General features: G+C 32.1%; 1 protein-coding gene and 1 pseudogene across 10 annotated transcripts; both read left to right on the top strand.

Annotated features, from left to right (window-relative positions):
• The first annotated feature begins 414 nt into the window (after positions 1 to 414).
• On the top strand, positions 415 to 7,582 carry LOC107873075. 10 transcript variants are annotated; one of them, XR_007057242.1, is made up of 4 exons: positions 473 to 1,460; positions 1,701 to 1,800; positions 4,835 to 4,903; positions 6,068 to 7,582. XR_007057242.1 is itself a non-coding variant. In XM_016719796.2 (2 exons), exon 1 carries the CDS (start codon positions 587 to 589, stop codon positions 1,430 to 1,432), a length of 846 nt encoding a protein of 281 aa, XP_016575282.2. In that variant the 5' UTR covers positions 415 to 586; the 3' UTR covers positions 1,433 to 1,460; positions 4,835 to 5,211. The 10 variants fall into 10 exon arrangements, 2 of the variants coding, with proteins under 2 accessions (XP_016575282.2, XP_016575284.2); XR_001675094.2 differs by lacking the exon at positions 6,068 to 7,582 and adding an exon at positions 4,404 to 4,465 and having other exon boundaries at positions 4,840 to 5,211; XR_001675091.2 differs by lacking the exon at positions 6,068 to 7,582 and adding an exon at positions 4,404 to 4,465 and having other exon boundaries at positions 4,835 to 5,211.
• A 2,601-nt stretch (positions 7,583 to 10,183) lies between these two features.
• LOC107874128 lies at positions 10,184 to 11,104 on the top strand (annotated as a pseudogene).
• The last annotated feature ends 10,714 nt before the right edge of the window (positions 11,105 to 21,818 follow it).

The following is a 21,818-nucleotide window of genomic DNA, read 5'->3' as shown; positions in this document are numbered from 1 at the left end:
AATAATTTTATTTTTAGGACGGTACAGGCTAATTCCTTCCAATTGATGGAACTTTTGGATTAAAAAGGACAAATAAGTTGTCCAATTAAGTAGGAGTCCTCCAAGTTTTTTAAATTAATTGGGAGAGACAATTTTTTTTTGAGTTTTTTTTTTAAGTTTTTCCATTCGAATAACTTGTCTCAGTTGTAGAACAATTTTGGTAATTGTTCGACAACTTTGCAAAGTTGTTCAACAACTACCAAAGTTGTTCAACAACTACAAAAATTATTCAACAACTAGGCATAGTTGTCCTACAACTGCACTTAATTGTTGAACAACTAGGCTTAGTTGTTCGACAACTGAGAGAAGTTGTTTAATAACTATGCGAACATAGTTGTCCCACAAATATCTCAGTTGTACTTAATTTTTTTGATTGACAAGTTTGTGGAACCCACTTATCTTTTTTTTAATTGGAAACTTGCCAGGCCTTCTGGCTTATTTTTCTCCCAATTGATGGAGGTCTTTCAGCGGGTTCTGTAACGCAACGCCAACCCGAGTGGACACAATTTGAAAGATCGTAGCAGACACTTTCAATTTCCATCCAAAAATGTCAAAATCTGCATTCAATATCAATCACAGCAAATTGATATCATCATCCTTCTGCCTATTTCTACTCTTCCTACTTCAATTTTCTTCTCCAGTTTCTTCCATCAGAAAAGATATAAGTCTTCAAGACACAAATACCTGTAGAACTACCGTTCAAGGGCGATACTTAATTGCCGATGACATGGGCCAAGTCTGCGACGCACTCTCTATCGATCCACAGTCTCGCTGTTGCCGCGGAAAACTGGATCGCTATTCATGTCACGGTTGTAATCTCGTCTCACAATGCTGCAATTCCTACGAGTTTTGTGTCTCTTGCTGTTTGAATCCGTCGAGGACACAAAAAAATCTAGCACTAAATGTGAAAATATCTAAGCCGATAACAGCAGGGACGTATTCTAGTGTTTTCGATTTTTGTACGGGAAGATGTCGGCACAATTCGGAAAGTGTGGTTCATGAAAACGCATATTTAAGTGAATTTCATCATTGTTTTTCTATACCGTTTAATTCTTCATCTAGTGATTCTAATGTACAAACTGAAGTGAGATTGGCTGGTATAAATATTGTGATAGGAACAAGAGGTGAATCGTGTGATACGGTATGCAAATCGAGTGGTCAATCATGTGTTCCTAATAAGTTTCAGTTGCTTAATCAGTGCGAAATGATGCATAAGTATTTGAGCTGTAAAGGTGGTTGTTTGTCAAGTGTTGGAGCTGATCAACCTGCTGAAGTAGTTGATGATGCTCCCAGAGATCTCAACCCTGGAGCCTGCTTGTACACTTCGCAAGTAAACATGCTATCTTGTGACGGTTCGCATCAGCATACCAAGAGGCTATGCCCCTGCGCATAGTGTGTGGTGAATTTGCCCCCTTCTCCATGTAATATTGTTTTTGTTACTCTATTTTTTTCAATTTGTTTGTCTTATTTCCGATTTAATCTGTTTAACTCCCAACATCCACTCAATCTCAAGATTCAAAAGTATTCCTTACTTCTTAAAAACTTCGTGCCTGTCAAAAGAAGACATGTATAGCCGAGGAATCTCATTGTAGCTTGTTGGTTTCCTTGTCATTAGGTTTAGAGTTTATTTATTGACTAAGGTGTACTTAATGTTTTTCAAGGATGCCCTCGGTTAAGGTTCTGAAGCTACAATTCAAATGATGCTCTGCAAGATGTTCGGTGTTTGTTGGCTCTTTAAAGTTTTGACATCTTTATGGACAAGTTAGTCGTTTATTGTGGTTTTCTTCCATATTTGGATTTATTTTTTTTTTACTTACCAGAAGCTTGTATATCTTAATGTTTACAAGCTTGGGTATGATTGTAACTTGTACGTTCATGTAAGATTTTGTAATGTACATCAACATTTGAGGCCTTCCTTTCCTTCCGTGTTGTCCACCCAAATGCCTGTTGGAGTTGTAGTTCGTGTCCCTCTTTGTGTCTTGTTGATGCCTGTTCCGTTCCAAATGAGTGGAAACTCCTGGAAGCCCTTTTGTTTTTGAGATTATTGAATGATTAGGAGGCTGTAAGACTTACAAAATTCATCTTTAAGGGTACAACCAATACTGAAGATTACATGATTTGAAACAATAATGTAAGAAGGGCTACACAGTTAATTCAGCATACTACTTGTTAAGCTCTACTAAGCAACAAAATACATGCTGACCTTGCAAGAACATTTGGAGAGTCAATGTTCGTTCAAAGTGATTTGTTTCTCATGGTTGCTGGTCAGAAAACCATGCTTAACTTGTGGAAATCTGCAAAGGAGGGGAATCCTGTTAAGCTCAAGATGCTTCCTATGTCAGGAGAATGTAGAAAATAATTATCATTTACTTTTAGGAAGCATGTAGAGAATAATTATCGTATACTTTTCCATTGTAAGTGACTGGTCTGTTGTGACAGTTCTTTTTGAGTATGATTGGCCTCAAATTGTCGTGCCATAGTCTTCACTTGAAGCTATGGATTACTGGAGCAATGTAGGAGGTAGGGGAAGGGAGAAGAAGTGGTGGAAATCTATCCCAGTTTGTATATTGTTGACTGCATAAAGAGAGAGAAATGCAAGGTGTTTTGAAAACAGAAGCAGCTCTATGCAGAGAATTAAGATGATTTGTATTCAGTCTTCGTATTTTTGGTGTAAGAAAACTATGTCGAGGATACTGAATCATTACTAGAGTTTTTGGAATCATTGTCGCAATCTTGTTACAAGAACAAATTCTCTTCTTTTTACTCTTCGGAACTGTAATGGTGCCCAGCATTTCCTTAATGCTGATGAATACAGTGTTGCCATTCCTTTAAAAAAAAGGAAAACTTCCGGTAAGTTCCTGGTGTTGTCCACTTCAGCTTAAAGATTATTGCCATAGATGCAGGGGTATTATTGCAGCATAGAAAAATGTAATAGTTGTTTTTCATCTCTTTCTCTCAAAGGTAGCACCTATTGCATGAGTTTATCTTTAGTTTTAACCAGCCTTGTGTGCTGCCCCCGAGGACAATCTACCTTGGGAGGAACATGTGAAATCTGCTTCCAATGCCATCTCTAGCTATGTTTGATTCCTGCCTTTAAGTCCCTGCAACAAGATTTAACAGAAAATATACCTTTCTGTCTGGTGTCCAAATGACTCTATTTGTACCATCCCTTCCCTGGCATACCTGCAATTAGAAAAAATAAATAAAAGGAAAGTGTTCAACCTTTAAATTTCCCAATCATTTAGCTTTCTCCTCATACTTAGTTTCCATCATGCTTTTGTGGAATAATGAACATCTTGGTTCAGTGTTTTACATCATCTGGAAGAAGTCTGGCAATTGTTCCTTAGGTGGAGTATTCCCTTTCCATGTATTAGTCCAGGAGGAAATTATTTTACCATACTTTAAGCTGATGCTTTATGAACTTTTGCCATTGACCTCTTTATGTGGTTCCATTTCATTGATGTGCTCCATATGTTCATTATTCCGTGGTTTTCTTGTTCATTCCTCCACAATTCTTCTTCCTCACCTAAATACCTCCACAACTATTTGATTAGTAAATACTCATTTTGCATTAAGATTTTTTATGCCCAAACTAACCACCTTTTTTGTGTCCTTGATTTCATTGTCTGAGCTAACCAAATGAAATACCTTTCTTTGAATGTTTCCTTGTGCCTTCTAATTCATCTGACCTTTTTTCTCCTTCATCCTAATTCGGACCAATCACACCACATATATCAGCAATGCATCTAACTACTAATACACTGTTGGCAAGGACCAGCCTTCCAACCAAAGAGACATCTGGTGGCAGTATTTTGTCCAGACTTTGTTCCCATGGATTTCATTCACAAAACTGGTATAATTTACTGAGTGATTTGTTTTTTTTTTCCTAATGTTCTGAGACTTATTTTCCTGTTTTTCATTTTCTCTTTTTTGAATTCGGGTGGATGGGGTGGATGATTCAGTTGACAAGTTGACAAGTATTACTCTGGAGAAAAGGAAAAAGTTGCGGTGGGAGGTGACAGGTATCTCGTGGAATTAGTCGAGGTGCACGAAGCTGGCCTGGACACCACGGCCATCCAAAATAAAGAAAAAGGAAAAAGTTGCATGTAGTTTGGAGTTTAGGTTCAATCATTTTACAGTCATATCAGGATATCTGAACACCTTCCTCCCATAAATTAGAGAGGCCATTCTCATTTACTTGTGCAAGCTCAAGTTCTCAGGATCACTCCCTTTTTATTTTATTCCCTCTTATATTTTCTATGCCATTCTCTTCTTCTGAATAATAGAACTGCAACAGCTCAATATTGACCTTATAACTGATATGGTTTACTGAATACATCACAAATATCCTCTCCTCTCTTTAGGTTATCATCACAGCATTCAAAGGATTTGAGTAGACAATGGGAGACCTAACGTCACACTAAATGTAACATCTTCTTCCCCCTACATTCCTTCTTTCCGATCAATCATAATATCATAACTTACTAGAAATATTTTTTTTGTGAAATGTGTTCTTCCTCGTCTCTCTTTAGAATCCTTAAGCAACTAGAGAACTCTTATCAGATTTTTCTAAGTGGAAGTCTCTGTTTCTCTATAGATCCGTTTGTTGGCTTCACTAGTTCTTGATGTTTTCTTTTTCTTTGAGATGGATCATTTTTGTTGGTAATGTTCTTTCAAGCATCTCAAGCTTTCGAAACATTGAACTTACTGCTTAATGAATTTAAAATAGTATGCAATTCTGTGTTTTGAGTTGCGGACCAATTTTTTTTTTTCTTTTGATAACTGTGGTTTGCAGGCCAGCTTTCGTGCACTTCGACTAATTCCATGGGATACCTGCCAATCTCCCACCAGCAACAAGTACCAGGTATTCACTAAGGCTGGGATAGAGTTTAATCTAAAACTAACATCTATCCATTACATTTTGGGTTAACGATGTCATTCAATTATTTTACTTGTAATTGCCCATCATATGGTGAATCTTTTAGACAGGACTTTATTGTTATAATTTTTTTCTTTGAGAACTACTTTAGCTGTGAAATTGGGTTTCTTGAAGAGGTGTATCGGATGTGGAAAGCAGTTTTACTTTCAGCTGTTAATTGTCCCTAAATGATGTGATTTCTTTTGTTAGTGAAATCTGGCTTGTGCTGTATTCTTTGCACTTCATGACCGAAACTCAATTGTTTTATTTGATTGTACTGGTTCTTTCATCTAATTTGATAGTGTTTGAAATAAGAGAATTATAGCTTTGTGGTGTGCAATTGACCAGTCCATGGAACCACATTTGTTTATACAAAAATGAATCGATAGATAGCGATTCTTCCTCTCAATGATGAGGTGCGGACAGAGAATTTGCTTTCACTGGAGTATTCAATTCAGAATGTGGTGCTGAGGTTCAACTTATTTGGAAAATAGGTCAATCTTAGGGGATACCATTTGAATGGCTGAATTCATGACTCTGTTTCGATCTCTTCGACTGAACGATCTCTTCGACTGAACCTAAAGGAAACTTTGATAATCTAAATATCTAACAGACCTCAGCCTTCGATTCTTTTTTTATAGGTACATGATTTTCTCTTTCTCACTACCTTCTAATTTTAAATTTGTTTCCAATCATCAAGTTTAGTGCTGATAAAACAACTGTCAGACAACCTCTTCCTTTCTTGCATTATTTTCGTCTCATGCTGTCTTATGGATTTATACGTGGTGTACCTTGAGATCTGTGCTCCTTTTGGCCTCTGATGCTTTAAGAGGTGGCTTGTTCGGATGAAGATGAAATCGTCTATGCACAATATTCATCTGCTGCTTTAATGTTTCCTGTCCCCGAGTCCAATGAAAAATTTTGTATACTGCAGCAAAAAAATATATCTAGATGGTTCCTTGCTTTTGCAATTTCTCTTTTAATGTGTTATGTTGACTGGTTACATCTCCCATGGCAGATACCGTGAACTGTTTTTTTGATCCAAAGCTTGCTAATTTAGTACAGCGTTATTGGCTCTAAGAAAGTTATTAACCTCCGTTTGATTACCAGAGTAGGGGATGAAGCACTTGTGGCTTTTCAAGAAGGTTGCTCTCTGCATCATTTGGATATCATCTAATTGCGGGATCTTTCAGTGTGTGTTTTTTGGATCCAGATCTAGCAAGAATGTGCCAGTAGATTGACTTTACTGTACGAGGTTACGTTCTTGTTCTTGTATTTTACTCATTCTACTCAAGGTGTGGAGTGTGGTGTGGCGTGGTATTGCTCTTGTCCGTTCCAATGTGTAAGAGGAAAAAAGGGTCAAGACAGGCACGTCTTTTTTTTTTTAAAGGGCCGAAATCCATGGTTGTCTTATGTGTCTTTCCTCCATCCCACATGGATTAAGTGCAAGGAGAAAGGCTGCACGTATAATCTAAGGTGCTTCCTGTGGTGGCATAAAAAGTAAACATACAAAGAATCTGAGGTGAGTCAACTTCCTATTATGTATACAAAAAAGTAGGTATGGCCTTTGTATATACAATGGAAGTTTTTGACGATCCAAACCCTCTTGCGGTACCCTAGCTCCGCCTGCCTGATAGGAGAGTAGTTGCCCCATCCTTTCCGGAACCTCCTTCTAGCGCATACTGGGCTTTCCAACCAATCTCGCTGGCTATCGAGGACGAAAATCTGATCAATCCATTTTTACCCAGGATTGTAAGCCGAAGCATCTACAACTGGTACTATTGAATTAGTCCAAGGACTTGTACTCCACCACAATATCATATGTTTGCATAGACAAAGGGCCCTCCACAAAGCACCTACAAATGGTGCTCGAGAGAGAGAGACTGAGAGAGAGCAAACCGGGACATCAGCAGTTTCTAATCCTCCAACATGCCGGTCTCTTATCCTGAAAGGGCTGTTCACTTACAACTTACTTGCCCTAAAATTCTAGTGAAAAATAATATGACAGATTAACGTTGATGGACTATCTCCATTTTTGTGCATACGATGAATTAAACGCAATAAGTTTAACATCAGCATGTCCACCAAAACTTCCTATCTGCGGATTAGATTATATCCTAAGCCGGCCGTCTGGGTGGTGCCAATAAGTAAATTATATTAGATGTCATCTCAGTATAATGCTTTCGAGAAACCACGGTGGATTTACACCGACACAATCCGATACGGTTACGCTAAGCTGGGGGATAAAATTGGCTCTCCTAGCTTCTATCCCAAGAAGAAAAACAATTATTTAGTCTTTTAACACTAGTTTACCACAAGCATTTCAACTAGTAGTCAATAAAGTGGATGCAAACCCTGTAGATCAGGTTCATATTCCCTCAGAAACAAAAAACAGTAGAAAATTTATTCACATATGCTCAGGTATATCCGTAAGCAAAAGGTACAGGTATACTACCATCAACGTCAGATTGTGGGCGAAATTCTTGAAAAAATTTATGACTGTGAAATTAGTTGGTGCAAAAGATGGTACATTTTAGAAGTAATTACATCCCATCTCATTTTTTTTAATTAGTTTAGTCTCTCTTCCGTTTAATATACATTCTTTAAAAGGCATATACATAACAAGTAATATATTGTAATCTGCTAGAGTCCTAGAAAACAGGGAGTAACGGATATTCAACATTCATTAACGTAAATGGCGCAACTAATTTAATACGTGGATTACTGCATCCCATAAATCATATTTCATAAACGGAATTTCAAATTTTAAAAATCACAAATACCTAAAAACGCAAATCTGAAGCAAAAGCATAAATCAAAAATCAAATTCCATCTTTGTTTTTTGTTGTTTACTGAAGAAAGCAAATTATTTCCAATTATTGAAGATGAATAATGCTATTCTTTTAAGGTACTCGGGTAAATGGTGATCTCAAACAGAATATGTGGATTATAAAAGTGAAGGGATTGTTGTTGCAGAATCAGTAAATTATTTGAGGTTAATTTCGTTGATTACTGATGAACTAAACATTGACGAAACTTGAAAAAATATTGATGTAAGTTATGTTGTTGACGAGAATGATTCACCTTTTCATATCCGTAGCGATAATAACGTACGATTGTATGTCGAGTTGAAAAAAAATCAATCGGCGTTCATGATGTATCCGGTATGTATTTCAACAACAGAAAAATGTGAAGATGACATATTGTTCGATAGGGAAACAGGAGCTGTGAATTTCCTGGAAGGTGTTGAATCTGATGCTTTGGCTTTATCTGTTGCTGAGACACAAAATGAGTATGCTTTGTATGTACCAGAGATTGAAGATAATTTGATATGTGATAGCAAGAGCATTGATGTAAATGTGAAACAGATGTATAAGGCTAAAAATACGCTTGTTTCAATGATGTCGAAATATAAGGTGACTAACGGATTCAATGTTAGAGCAAAACGATCAGACAAAAAAAGGTGAAATCGTATCTTTTTTATACTAAGCAGTATGATATATGAAATCATTGAATGTTTTATATTATTTGTTTTTAATTAAAATGTTACATATAGTTGCATGAACATGTGTATTTTTTTGTGCTAAAACTAAAATCAAAATACAAATTATCAGTGTGACCTTTGCAATATCTGTTTGTTAGTATGTTGAAGTTATTTATGTTTATATGAGGTAATGAATTTCAATTTACAATTTTTTTTTTTCTGAAAAGCCATCGGATACATACGACAAAACTGGTTACCATTTTCTTCGTTATTAATATTTCTGTGGTGCTTGATTTAATATACATATAAGTTGCTATGTCTATGATTTTAATTGCTTATATTATCAGTTTTGGTAAGGGAAATATGTTATGTATATTAAAACATATGCATAAGTAATTATGTATGTGTAAACATATACATAATTGGTAACATGTCAGTAGATGTGTTATTTAATCCATAATTTACATTCTTCGTCTTTAAAGTTTATTATGTGAATTATTAGATTGTATATAGCTTTCTTTGATGAAATATTATGCATGTCTATGTTGTATTATAATGGATTTGTAACAATTAAATCGTTAAAACTTATGAAATGATGCAAAATATAATCATTTGAATAGTGCTTTTTATATTTCAGCTATGTACTCCTCTGTTACAATGAGAAATGTGCGTGGAAGTTGGAAGCATCTCGTTACAAAAAACAGATGTTTTTATGATTCGAAAATTTAATCCAGAACATACATGCAATTTGAGAGATAGGGTACTGCAGAATATTTTGACGACAATTTCTTTTGTATGTGAATTCACAGCTCCAAAACTAGTTAACTATAAGAGAAGGAACACATCGGGAGACATCATTGAAGAAATGAAAGTTGTATATGGTGTGGATATAAATTATATGAAAGCATGACGTGTGAAGGAGCGCGCCATCGCCTTGCTGAGGGGCGGACTTGCGGATGGTTATAGACAGATGCCGAGATACATTTATATGTTAAAAAATGTATATCCTAATTCGCACGTTGCAATGCACAAATCATGGGATAATCGGTTCATGTATTTGTTTATAGCATCGCATCCCATGATAAGGGATTTTGAGTATTGCATGCCTGTTGTTGTTGTTGATGGTGTACATTTAAGTGGACCATATCAAGGCACTTTTGTGTCAGCAAGTACTCTTGATGGTGCAGGTATGTGAAAAATCATAAATCCCTGATTTTTTTTAAACATTCATTGTATTTCATATTTAATTTTTTTTTTAAGTTATTGAAAAAAATTCATTAATTTTTCTTTTGTATTTAAAAAAAAAGTAAAAATTATATTTATTATCACGTATGTAGTTATGTATATTCTAATAGCATATGTTAACTATGTATATGTTAACATATACATCTATGTATATGTTAAGACATATAAAAATTTTGTCCAGTAGGCTTTAAAAAAATCTTGTTGTTCTTCTGCTAATAAAGTTTTTACTTAATTTAGAATACATATTACCACTTGCGTATGGGGTTGTGGATACTGAGAATGATAATTCATGGACATGAATTTTCAATCAGTTCAAAGCTGCATTCGGTGAACACGAAAACATGTCTGTTGTTTCTGATAGGAACGAAAGTATTATAAAAGCTGTCAGTGTCGTATATCCAAATGTCCCACATCTTGCATGTATATGGCATCTTTGAAAAAATATTTGTAGTTACTTTCGTAAGAGCAAAGAAAGTATCAGTGATTTATTTTATTCAATGGCTAAAGCTTATAGGAAAGATGATTTTGAATATTTGATGGCAAAGATTGAAAAAGTTGATCCGAGAGTGAAAAAATATTTACAAGAAGCTGGATATGAAAAGTGGAGTAGATGTCATTCACCGGTAAATAGAGGTCGGATGATGACCTCGAATATTATTGAGTGTATTAATGGTTGTTTGGTAGAGGCCCGGGGATTGCCAATATATGGATTCTTAGAAGAAGTTCGAATATTATTTGGTTCTTGGAACTATAAGAACAGTGAAATAGCTTCTTATACAAGTACCACTTTGGGTCGTTGATTTGAAGAAATTCTTACTCTCAACGGTGTGAAAGCTTTGAGAATGACGGTATGTATAAGCTTTAACTTTTTGAAATGTGTATTTATATGTATTATTTGTTTGACTGAAAATAAGTGTATTTAAATTTATATTTTCAGTAAAAAATATTTGGTAGGAATTTTGTTATTTATTGTTTAGGTAAAGGCTTCTTCAACATATATATATTCGATTTATGAATCTGGAAGAAGATACATTGTTGATTTAGAAAATGGCTCATGCAACTGTGCGAGGTTTCAAATAGATCAAATCCCTTGTATTCATGCTATAGCTGTATTGAAGTCTAAACATGTAAAAGATTTTGAAGATTATTGTTCAGAATACTACAAGCCAAACACATTGGTCAAGACATATGAGGTTTCAATCATTCCAATGCTAGACAAGAAAGATTGTGATGTTCCCAACAATGTAGATGAAGAAGAAGTGTTGCCACCGTTATACAAAAGACTTCCAGGTAAACCGAAGAAGGGGAGGAAGAAGAAATCAAGTGAAATACTTTCTTCAAGCACAAATCGTTGTGGACGATGCGGCCATGAAGGGCACAATAGGCGTTCATGTAGTTTTTTTCCAAAGGAGAACTAGTTTATTGTTTTACTATACTCTTGAAGAGTATAACTGATTTATTTTCGTGTTTTTTTTTCTTTTAAATAAATTATTGTTTATTTTGATTTAATTTTAGTGTTAATTTATTTTTCTGATTTGTGATTTTTATGTATACGCTAGTGTATTTTCATAAGTGCTTTGAAATATTCTAGAGTAACACAGTTGTGTATATTACCAAACAATGGTAACCTGTATAACATAAAACGTACATAGCTTCAATTTAAAAATTTTGATGTGTTTGTTTAATTTTTTTAAAAACTAAATTTTGAAAATCAACTGTTATGTGTTTACTGTATAATGTTGAATTAACTTATTGTTTTGATATACGTACGAAGAGAAATGAAATAACGTTGAAAACCAGTAGGTGATACAATTATGTATATTATATAACATACATAAATTGTATTTATAGCCTTTAACTCAGATATATGTTTTATGTATGTTATATATTAATTAATGTAGATAATTTAATATACATACCTCTGTTATATAACATCTGAGTTGTAAATGTAAACATATAGTTGTAAACAAAAAATTTTAAAAACAAATATCATGAGTTTTACATATAGCGCTGAATTAACTTACTTCTTTAATATATTTTTTTTTCCAATTAAATGTACACTTATGTATTTTTTCAGCATTTATTAGTTAGTTATATAATGTAATATGTATATTATAATATATACACAGATTAAAATTAGGACGTTTTGTGTATATTAAAACATATACACACATTACAATTATGTATATTTTACAATATACAGTATTAACTTTTATTGTTTACAATGTATATGAAAATACATACTCACATAACAATCAAAAATATATGTAAATGTTGTCATATGCAACATTCATAAAAAACTACATTCGTCATTGCTAAAAAATACATATGTCAAACAAAAACTTCATCATATTCATTAAAAAAAAACATTGCATTAAAAAAAACATTGTATTCTGCCTTACAAAAAAACTAAAATAATTAAAACTTTAAAAATTCCTAGCAAATTTCAGCAGAATACATTAAAAATCTTAACAATATTCTTCAGTAAGACTACTCAATGTAAACTATTGCATTATCATCTGAAATTTGTATAATTCTTGACTTTGGTCTTGGAGGGTCATCATTTTCATTAACATAGCCTTTCTTTGCTTTTTGAATACCATATTTTTGAAGTAATATGGCGTAACGCATTCTATGGTATTCTTCTTCAAAACCATCAGAAGGCACGTTCATTTCTTCACTTAGGTATTCTGCATAACCAACAACAAAGACTCCACAATCCTTGTCATAATACAAAAAATAATAGAAGTTATTACGTAATACTTACTAGCAATGAAAAATACAAATACATTAATACATGTACAATAATATTGAAAATAAAAAGAATATATAAGTATACTTATACACTGTCGCATTCTTGTTGCATAATATGTTGAAAATACTCAACGTCAAAGAAATGTTCATTCAGAATTTGTGTCGTCTGAGTAATCTTATCCCTATATGTTTCAAGATTAGGCCAATCTGTACGAGATATTTCATCATAAAATTTATTGTCAGAGAGGTAAGTTGGCAGAATCTTAGCCAACTTTTGAATCTCAGTAATTGATTTCTTATTCCTTCGCCTGGACAGCAAATCATAGACGCGTATGCGTCTATTCTTCAGGGCAATAACAGCTAACACCCAGTGAAAATTCTCATTGCAGTTGATAGGAACATACACCTCATCAACTTGGTGCTATGGTAAACTATCCCTTGATTATATGTGTTGTTGCCTCTTCAATTAGAGCAACGCGAACAGATTCAGCATAATCTTGTTGTGTAGTCAGGACTGTATCTGTATCGTCTTCATAGTATCTGGAGTATGTCTTTTCAATTTAGTTCTTGAAAAAACAGTTGGTTGTTGTGAACCTGTAATCTTGATCGCTCCTTAATTTTGATTTCTTCCGCAAATGATAGAAAATGACATCAATATGCTACAAAAGAGGAGAAAAAAATGAAACGAATTATGTCCTATATAATAAAAATCACATACTTTTAAGAATAGTGTTTGTAGACATACATCTAGATAATAAATGCATATACATAAAATATGATGAAATCTGAGTATGCAAGAAAGTTCATAACTACATACATTTAGTGATGTATATTATTTAATATACATACTGATTATCAATTATTAACATACATAGCCATTAGCAATCTAATACATATATTAAGGTAGACATATACATATGTTGTTGTGTTATAATTGAGTTAACATATAGGTTATAATATACATAGATGATGTCCATCTATTTTAGTAGTGATGAATTTGTTAACATATACACAAATTTTTTTTGTGTGATGTGAGGATACTAGAACAAACATGACACAAAAATCAACAGTGATGTATATTATAACGTATATGTAGGTGTTGTCAAATGCCTAAACTGGTCATATATAAAATGAACACATATACAATGCAAAAACATGATGTATAGAAATTGAAGTATTAGTTTAAGAGAAACATAGTTTATTTAAAACTTATTGAACATATAGAAAATCTCCGAAGTAGGTTAATACATATATACAATGCATGTATGTATACAACATAACAAAACAAGTAAAAACGAATAATTATCAAATTAAAAAGTTTAAATACCCCATCGTTCCAACACGTGTTCTTTTGAGACATCAAGTAAAACCAATTTTTTATCCGTGCATGAGCAACCACAAAATCAATTTCATGAACTCCTAGAGAAGATGATTTTGCTTTGTAGTGATCATCATCATATTTTCTATAAAAAAAAATTAAATTTGATATTATAAAAAAAATGTAGTACATTCATTGAGTGAAATAATTAATTTTAATATCGATAAAAACTTACTTTTTAGCATGAAACTTCAATAATCCTTCCTCCACCCACTGTTTGAACTCTTCAATACACTGCTTGGCATAGTGTCAGATATTAGGAAATCATCAAAAGCGAATTGTTGTTTCTGTTCTTCGATCTGATCCTCAATTGCTTTAGAGCCAGAAGCATACTGTGATGTGTATGGAGACTTGAAAACTTTGGATCTCGTCCTGATTCTCTTAGCAACCTTAGCAGAGATTTTCGCAGCTTGATGAGCCGCGACAACAGCATCAGAAAAATCAAGAGGAAGCTGACTATCAGAGATGTTGTGTTGGTTCACAACTGGTCCTGCCTGTGGAACTACTTCTATAGGAACGTCATTAACTGGTGCTGCAATAACTTTCAATATCGTATCTAACTCGACTAGAGCCGATTCAGAAAGTGTACTCGAATAATCAACCTAAGATTAAATTTAAAGTATGTATTGTTAGATTTGGTTTAACGTGCACATAGAAGTAGTATCATGTGTGAAAATTAAGACATGCAGGGCGAAAAAAATATTTGGTGAAGTTACCTGCATATTAAATGTTCCAACATTATTATTATCAGGTTTCTGATTTTTCACAGCTGCGATTAGATATTTCAATGTGGCAGACCCAATATCAGCACTAACTCCTTCAACATCCTTGAAAATATTACACAAAATATATACAAAAGTAGATCATTATTTTGATTTAACTGTAAGTAAAAAAATAATACATTTCTTACATATTTGATCTATGGCTGAAAAAGAATGACTTCATTTATTTACCATGTGATCATTATGGACATGTATAGTAGTAGATGTTGTAACATTGGTATTGTCGAAATTGTGATTTACCATGAATTCTACAAGAGCATCTAGGCTGGCAGTAGTATTATCCTCACTGAATCCTTCGACATCCTACCAATCATAATGTAAAACATATACATAACTACGTCAGTTCAATGTTTTAATTGTAAACATTAAATTCTGAGATCGTTAACCTGTGATTGTTGTTGTATGGGATTGCGGTTCTAATCAAAATAGTGACCATCCATTGAATCATCAGCAGAGTATACGCCTGTTGATTTATCTGTTTCGTCGAAAATCTACGAATAAAAAATAATTATTTTTTTTATGTTAATTGCTTTCATAATTTGTGTTGTGCTGCATATTTGTATATTATAATAATATACATATAATACAATACGTATACATTGTAACGTAAATATAATTGTTGTTAAACAACATTCAATTTGTACCAAATTCTAAGCTGGATAAAAATCATAAAATTAAAGAAGTAATGAAAAAGTAATATATGTAACGAAGTATGTATAATTATCACTTGTGAGTAAATATCTTTTTTCCCTTTTCTTTCAAGGTTTTGAAGATTTCAATATCTTCAACATCTTCTTTAGATGGTACATTTCCTATTTTTCCTTCTCCCTCTTGCTGATGTGTTGAAATAATATAATATATTCTTTAGAAAAAATTTGATAACACCAACCTGATCTAATAATAATGTATGTTTAAAAAAGTACCCCTTTTTGTATGCCTTCAATATTCTGCATGATATCCATCTCGTCTACTTGAGCTTGTGTTGATTTTTCTTCGACAGTTGAACCATCCAAAACATGAACCTTTATAGTTTGTTGTAGTAGATATATCAGATACTATATCATTGCAATGTAATATACATAGCTATAAAATACACATGGTATAACTTGTGATTATATTGTGGACTTAACATAAAGCAGTTATGTATATTAGTTAAAATACTTATCATTATTGTTAGTTATATGCCAATGCAACTATCAATTCCATGAGAAATAGTTAATATACATAGCATGTTGTTGGTATATTATATATAGTAGTGTAATAATTTATGTATATTATATTACAAACATAAAATGTATGTAATATACATAGCTATAAACTACACATCATACTTATGAGTATAACTTATGATTATATTGTGTATTTAACTTAAAACATTTGTGTATATTAGTTAATATACATAACATAATTGGCAGCTACTATGCCATTGCTACTATAAACTCCATGAGAAATAGTTAATATATATGCCATATTGTTTGTATATTAGATAACACAAAGTAAGCATTTTATGTATGTTATAAAATATTGTACAAATAATAGTTAAATAATACGTAATACAATTCTAATTCAGAATATGTATAAATGCACAAAATTGAAGCAAAAACAAATACAAAATCATGAATTGTGTAACTTAAATCATTTTTGGTGTACCTTTTCATTTTTTTGATTGTTGTGTTTCAACATTTGAATGAGTTCGGCATGTTGTTTATCCATTTTTTCATTTGAGTCTTGATGTTGTTTGAATACTAGATCATGAAGAAAGTTGATTTTTGTGTCAACCTGTATGTCAAAATTAACTTACACAAGACTGCATGTTGATGAAAGTTGAATTTTGTGTATATCAGCATGTCAAAAGATGAAGAAAGTTGACTATTAGATATGAATGAACTTACATAAGATTGCAAAAATAACTTTATATCATCCCTACTTTTCATCAGAATTGTCCTGACAAATTGACTTGAGTGATGATGATGGAGTTCTCTTTTTGGCATAAACACGCTCCGAACCTGAAGAAGCTATTTTTTGGGTTGGCACAGTTCTTGTTGAAATAAAAGATGGTGTTTTTTGACAAACTTGCTCCTCGACAGTTGTGGAATCAAAACAGACTATTTTTCGCTTCTTAGTTAGATGAGATGTTGAAGCATCAGTAATCAAACCTGCCTTCTTGAGAATTTCTGTAGGAAGGACCGTACTAAATTCCTCAAAACCTTGTATATCGAGGTTCACTTGTGACTATACGTCGAAGCAGGTCTTTTATCGAAATAATCTGCAGCAATTTCTGAAGGAAATTCACTTTCAGCTTCTTTTAATTGAAATCCCTCAATCATTTGCAAATCAAGAGTTTGTACTTCTTCATGAGTTGGTCGTATATTGTTGTATACAAACTGTTAAACAATAAAAAATAGCAACATTAACAGTCTGTTAAAGTAAGCACATTGAAAATTAAAACTAAGATCGAAATAATATACATCATACTTACCTTACTGAACATACCAACCATAAATTTCTCGTACTTAACTTTGATTCCAACCACCTGCCAGTTGAAAATTCAGGGAATTACACTTTCCACCCGCTCGACTATCATACTGTCTACCTCAGAACAACATTCATACATCCAAACATTCAGCACGTGAAGCATCCCCCTCATCGAGTATAACTGTTTCGCAATAAAAAAATCCTATCTCCACAATGCAATAAGCTTTTCAAATGAACTCTTCCCCCATGAAAATTGTTCGTAACTACCATTCTCAACCATCACAAAATTCAATTTGCTAATTGTAGAATCATATACTTGTGAATACAGAAAGGTGTGAATGGAGTAAATTATTGACATATTCAGAGCATCAAAATTGTTTTCAAAGTTGCCCAACTTGAAACGCTTTATAAAGAAACTCCTTTTAACAGAACTCTTAGATCCTGGAAAATACTTCATCATTAATGTGGACTTTGATGTAACAGAAAAGAGGTGCTCCTCGATGTTTTCTGAACATTTAAGACCGGATATAATGGCATACTTAATAATAGTAAACTTGAGTGTGGTTCCCTTCAGGCAAACGTGTATTTTATCCGGATTGTCTTGTTCTATCTTAAGTATGAGTAAGCATTTGGATAACTGACCCTGATAATTACAATTTGGGAAGTCTAGGAATGAATCAAAAATTATTTGCCGAAACAGATTTACAACTTCTTCACCAAGATAATTTTTTATTTCTTCTCCAAATTTTCGATTGCAATAACTACCAAAATGCAACAAATGTACAGGGACCTTTCTTATCCTGTATTTCATACCCTATTGAGAAAGAAAGAACACATGATATGTGAGCATGTGTTTTTAAATGAAAATAACACTAAACTTATGTATATTACTAACATATACATAAAATTGACTTGTGAGAAGTATTGATTCTAAAACACAAAAAACAATATATCATCAGTGATGTATATGTCAACATATACATAGCTGATATCCATTATGTATATGCAGTTCACATCACAGTAGTAATCTACCAACATATTGAAGTTTATGTATATATTATTCATAAACACATGGCATGTTCAATGCATCAAACCAAAATAACAAAACACAAACTATATAAAACACTAAAATAACAAAACATATATATGTCAGTATGAGCATGCGTTGTAAAATTAAATGCTAAACTTATGTATATTACTATCATATACATAAAATTAAATTGAGAAAATTATTGGTTCAAAAACACAACAAACAAAATATCAGAAGTGATGTATATGTCACCATATACATACCTAATATCCATTACCTTAAATACCTCTTCAAAAAATATACACATATACACAGAAAATATGATGTACATGAAATACACAACGGAGTATTAACAACATATTGAAGTTTATGTATATTTTATTCATATACACATTGCATGTTCAGTGCATCAAACTAACATAACATAACGTAATGGAAAAACTAACTTATGTACATGTGCTGAGTAATGTATGTGTAACACATACATACGAATTTACATAAATCCAATATTCATTTAAAAATAATGTAAAAAATATAATTTTTACAAAATAATACTCTCAATTTTATATGCTTTCTTTTCAAACGGAGAAAACAGTAGAAACTAGTTCTTCATCTAAATTCAAAAATTGTAGACAAGAATAACGCAAATCCCCTTCTTCTAAATCCTAAAGCTTATGTCTAGTTGAAGGTATTTGGCTGCAAAATCATTAACATTAATAAAGTTAAAAAAAAAAAAAAAAAGCCATGGCAGCGTTCATATTCCTAATTCGAGTGAAAGGTGACAAACCATGGTACAATGAAATTGGCATCCTCTGTTCATATTCCTACAATGATGTCGACGAAAGTTTTGATTAAAAAACAAGAGAATAGGAAGAACAAGAAAAATGAAGCTAAAAAAGGCAAAGCAAGGAAGAAGATCAGAGAAGATTTCAGGGGTAATTTTGTCATTTACTAAGTTAATAAATGTATTGAAATCCTTTGCATTACTAATACATAGAAAATGGATTGTATTAGTAATACACACCTTAATACACAATAGAATATATAACTAATACAAGCATTAGTTATACATAAGCTAAAAAATGTACCAAACAAATACTAGTAGCACACCTTAACTAATGCATGCGTTATTTTTTCTAATACACTCTACCAAACGACATGTTTTTTTTCCCGGGGAAGAAAAATATACTATGACATGTAGAGCAAGAGCAACCGTTTGTAACAATGTTTGAACATATGCTTTATTGATATCAAAAAACTCACCAGTTAAGACTAATGTAATCTTTTTCTTGTCTTCCTTACATTATTTGGGTATTGGGACTCAAAAGAAGGGGGCAAATAAAGAGCTAAATCAAACGAAAAATTCCCAGGGGGAGCCATGAAAGAATTGCATCATTACAAGTAAACACTAAAGGTGGTGTCAGTAGAGGGCTCAAATCCATGGATGTTCTAGGATAACAGATGAAGCCAAGACTTGATCACAGAGAAAATAAAATGAAAAACAATCTTAGACTAATTCCTGAAAAAATGATTACACTATACCTACTAACTAAGTGCACTCGAGCCAAGGAAATAAGTTATGCCTGCGTATGTTTTACCCTCCTCAAATCTCAATTGTATTGTTGTATTACGCTGGATATGTTGGTATTGTTATGGTAGTATGCCTACTAACTAAAAGGGTTGAATGAAGCTTGGTGCATATATTAACTACAATAGAAAGCGAGCGAGCTAGCTAGCTAGCTTCACATGCTTCCGTGGTAGTCCAAAAAATCCAAAGCATTAGAATTTATATCTAAATTCTAATAAACTCACAATCCTTAAAGGCTACATGTAACACAAAAAGCGGCTGCACTATCAAAATAATACTGAAAAGAAAAGAGGAGGTTACGACTTACCAGTTGAAGCAGTTGAAATTAAAACATCTCTGATGGATATTTATTCCTGAATAATCAATCGAGCAATGAGCTCACAATATTCTACATTGAAAACGGCGGTGATCGATTAGCGATTACCTGTCTAAAAGGTTTGGGTCGGGCAGTTATTAGACCTTTTGGCCTCCACTCTTTAATTTCGTAAAATTTTGGGCTCAATTAAAATTTGGAAAAATTATTTACAGGATAAATCATAAAAATATATTATTTAAGAGTCAATATAACATAATCTATGATACTTTCAAATTTTCAAAATATAGCAATAAAAAACTAACAAATCTATCAAATAAAGTTAAAAAATAAAGGACAGATAAAATCCAAACCCATAATTTACGTTGATAACTCACAATGTTGATCTCTTTCCTTTTAACTCTCAAAGTTTGTTTTTCAATTCCTCTATTCTTCTTGCTTATACATACGTTATTTTCTTAAAAAAATTTATATCAATATTGTGTGAATTAAACAAGTACTGCATGTTTGTATTTAAATTCATATTTAAAAAATAAGATGTTTGAATATTAAATAATTATTTTTTCAACAACAAATTATATTAGCTTTATATTTATTTAAAAATTAATATCAATAAAGTATTTTGGTAGAAACTGGTATGGAAAGTGATATGACGTATATATTTTAATTGATATACATTAATTAAAATGATATGAAAACTGGTGTTTGGAATAGTTATTTAATATCTTGTTGAAAAATATTTGTTTAAAAATGGTATAGAAATTGCTATGATGTATATATTTTAATTGATATACGTTAATTAAAATGGTACAGAAATTGATGTTTAGAATGGTTATTTAATTACTTTGTTGAAAGCGTTGTATGAAAATGGTACGACATACATATTTTAAGTGATATACATCAATTGAGATGGTATAGAAGCTGGTGTTTGGAATGATTATTTAATTACATTGTTGAAAATATTATATGAAATATAAGAAACTACTTTTCAAATCGATTTCATTTCGTTAATACATCAATTTTCATATTGATACATCAATTTTTATATAATTCAGGCAGCATAGAATTGTTAATAAACCAATTTCTATACAGTTTGCATAGGATAGAATTATTGAAACATCAATTTATATACAATTCAGACACCATAAAATAATTGATACACCTATTACTATACAATTCAGACACCATAAAATTATTGATACTTCAATTATATATATATATATATATATATATATATATATATTAGACAAAAACAATGGCGAAGAAGATAAAAACTTCACTTCACCAAAGATTTTGGTTGACGTTTAATTGATTCGTAGGTGAAAAAATAAGGTTGTTACAATAAAGAAAGAGGAGTGAATTGAGAGAGCGATTTTTTGAATTTAATTCTACTTTTTGCAAAGATATGGATAAAAAGATAACAAATTCGTAAAATTTAGCTCACTTGCCTATGATAACCACCAAATAATAAACTCAAATAACTATTTCCATAAAATTAACCTATTTTTTTTTAATATAAATTGACATTTGAATAGTTGATAGATTTTGTAAATAAAAAATAATACTTGTATGTTTTTATCCTTAGTTAAAACTACAACCTAAGTTTCTATTCTTACACCCAACTAACAAAAATAATTACAAAAACTCCTTTTTGACATTTTCTCTCTCCAAACTTCATATACATTCTCACCTACCCATTTCTTACATTGAGTGCCCTCAAAAAGTGTCTAAAATCAAGGAACCTCAATCAAATGATCTTCAAATTTTGAATTTACAAACGTATTCTTCTCAAATTGCTCAACATTAACTTTT

Source organism: Capsicum annuum, chromosome 6 (genome assembly GCF_002878395.1).
Source record: "Capsicum annuum cultivar UCD-10X-F1 chromosome 6, UCD10Xv1.1, whole genome shotgun sequence".
Taxonomy (NCBI): Eukaryota; Viridiplantae; Streptophyta; class Magnoliopsida; order Solanales; family Solanaceae; genus Capsicum; species Capsicum annuum.
The sequence above is the reverse complement of the archived record's forward strand: the minus strand, read 5'-3'. Positions and strand labels throughout refer to the sequence as shown.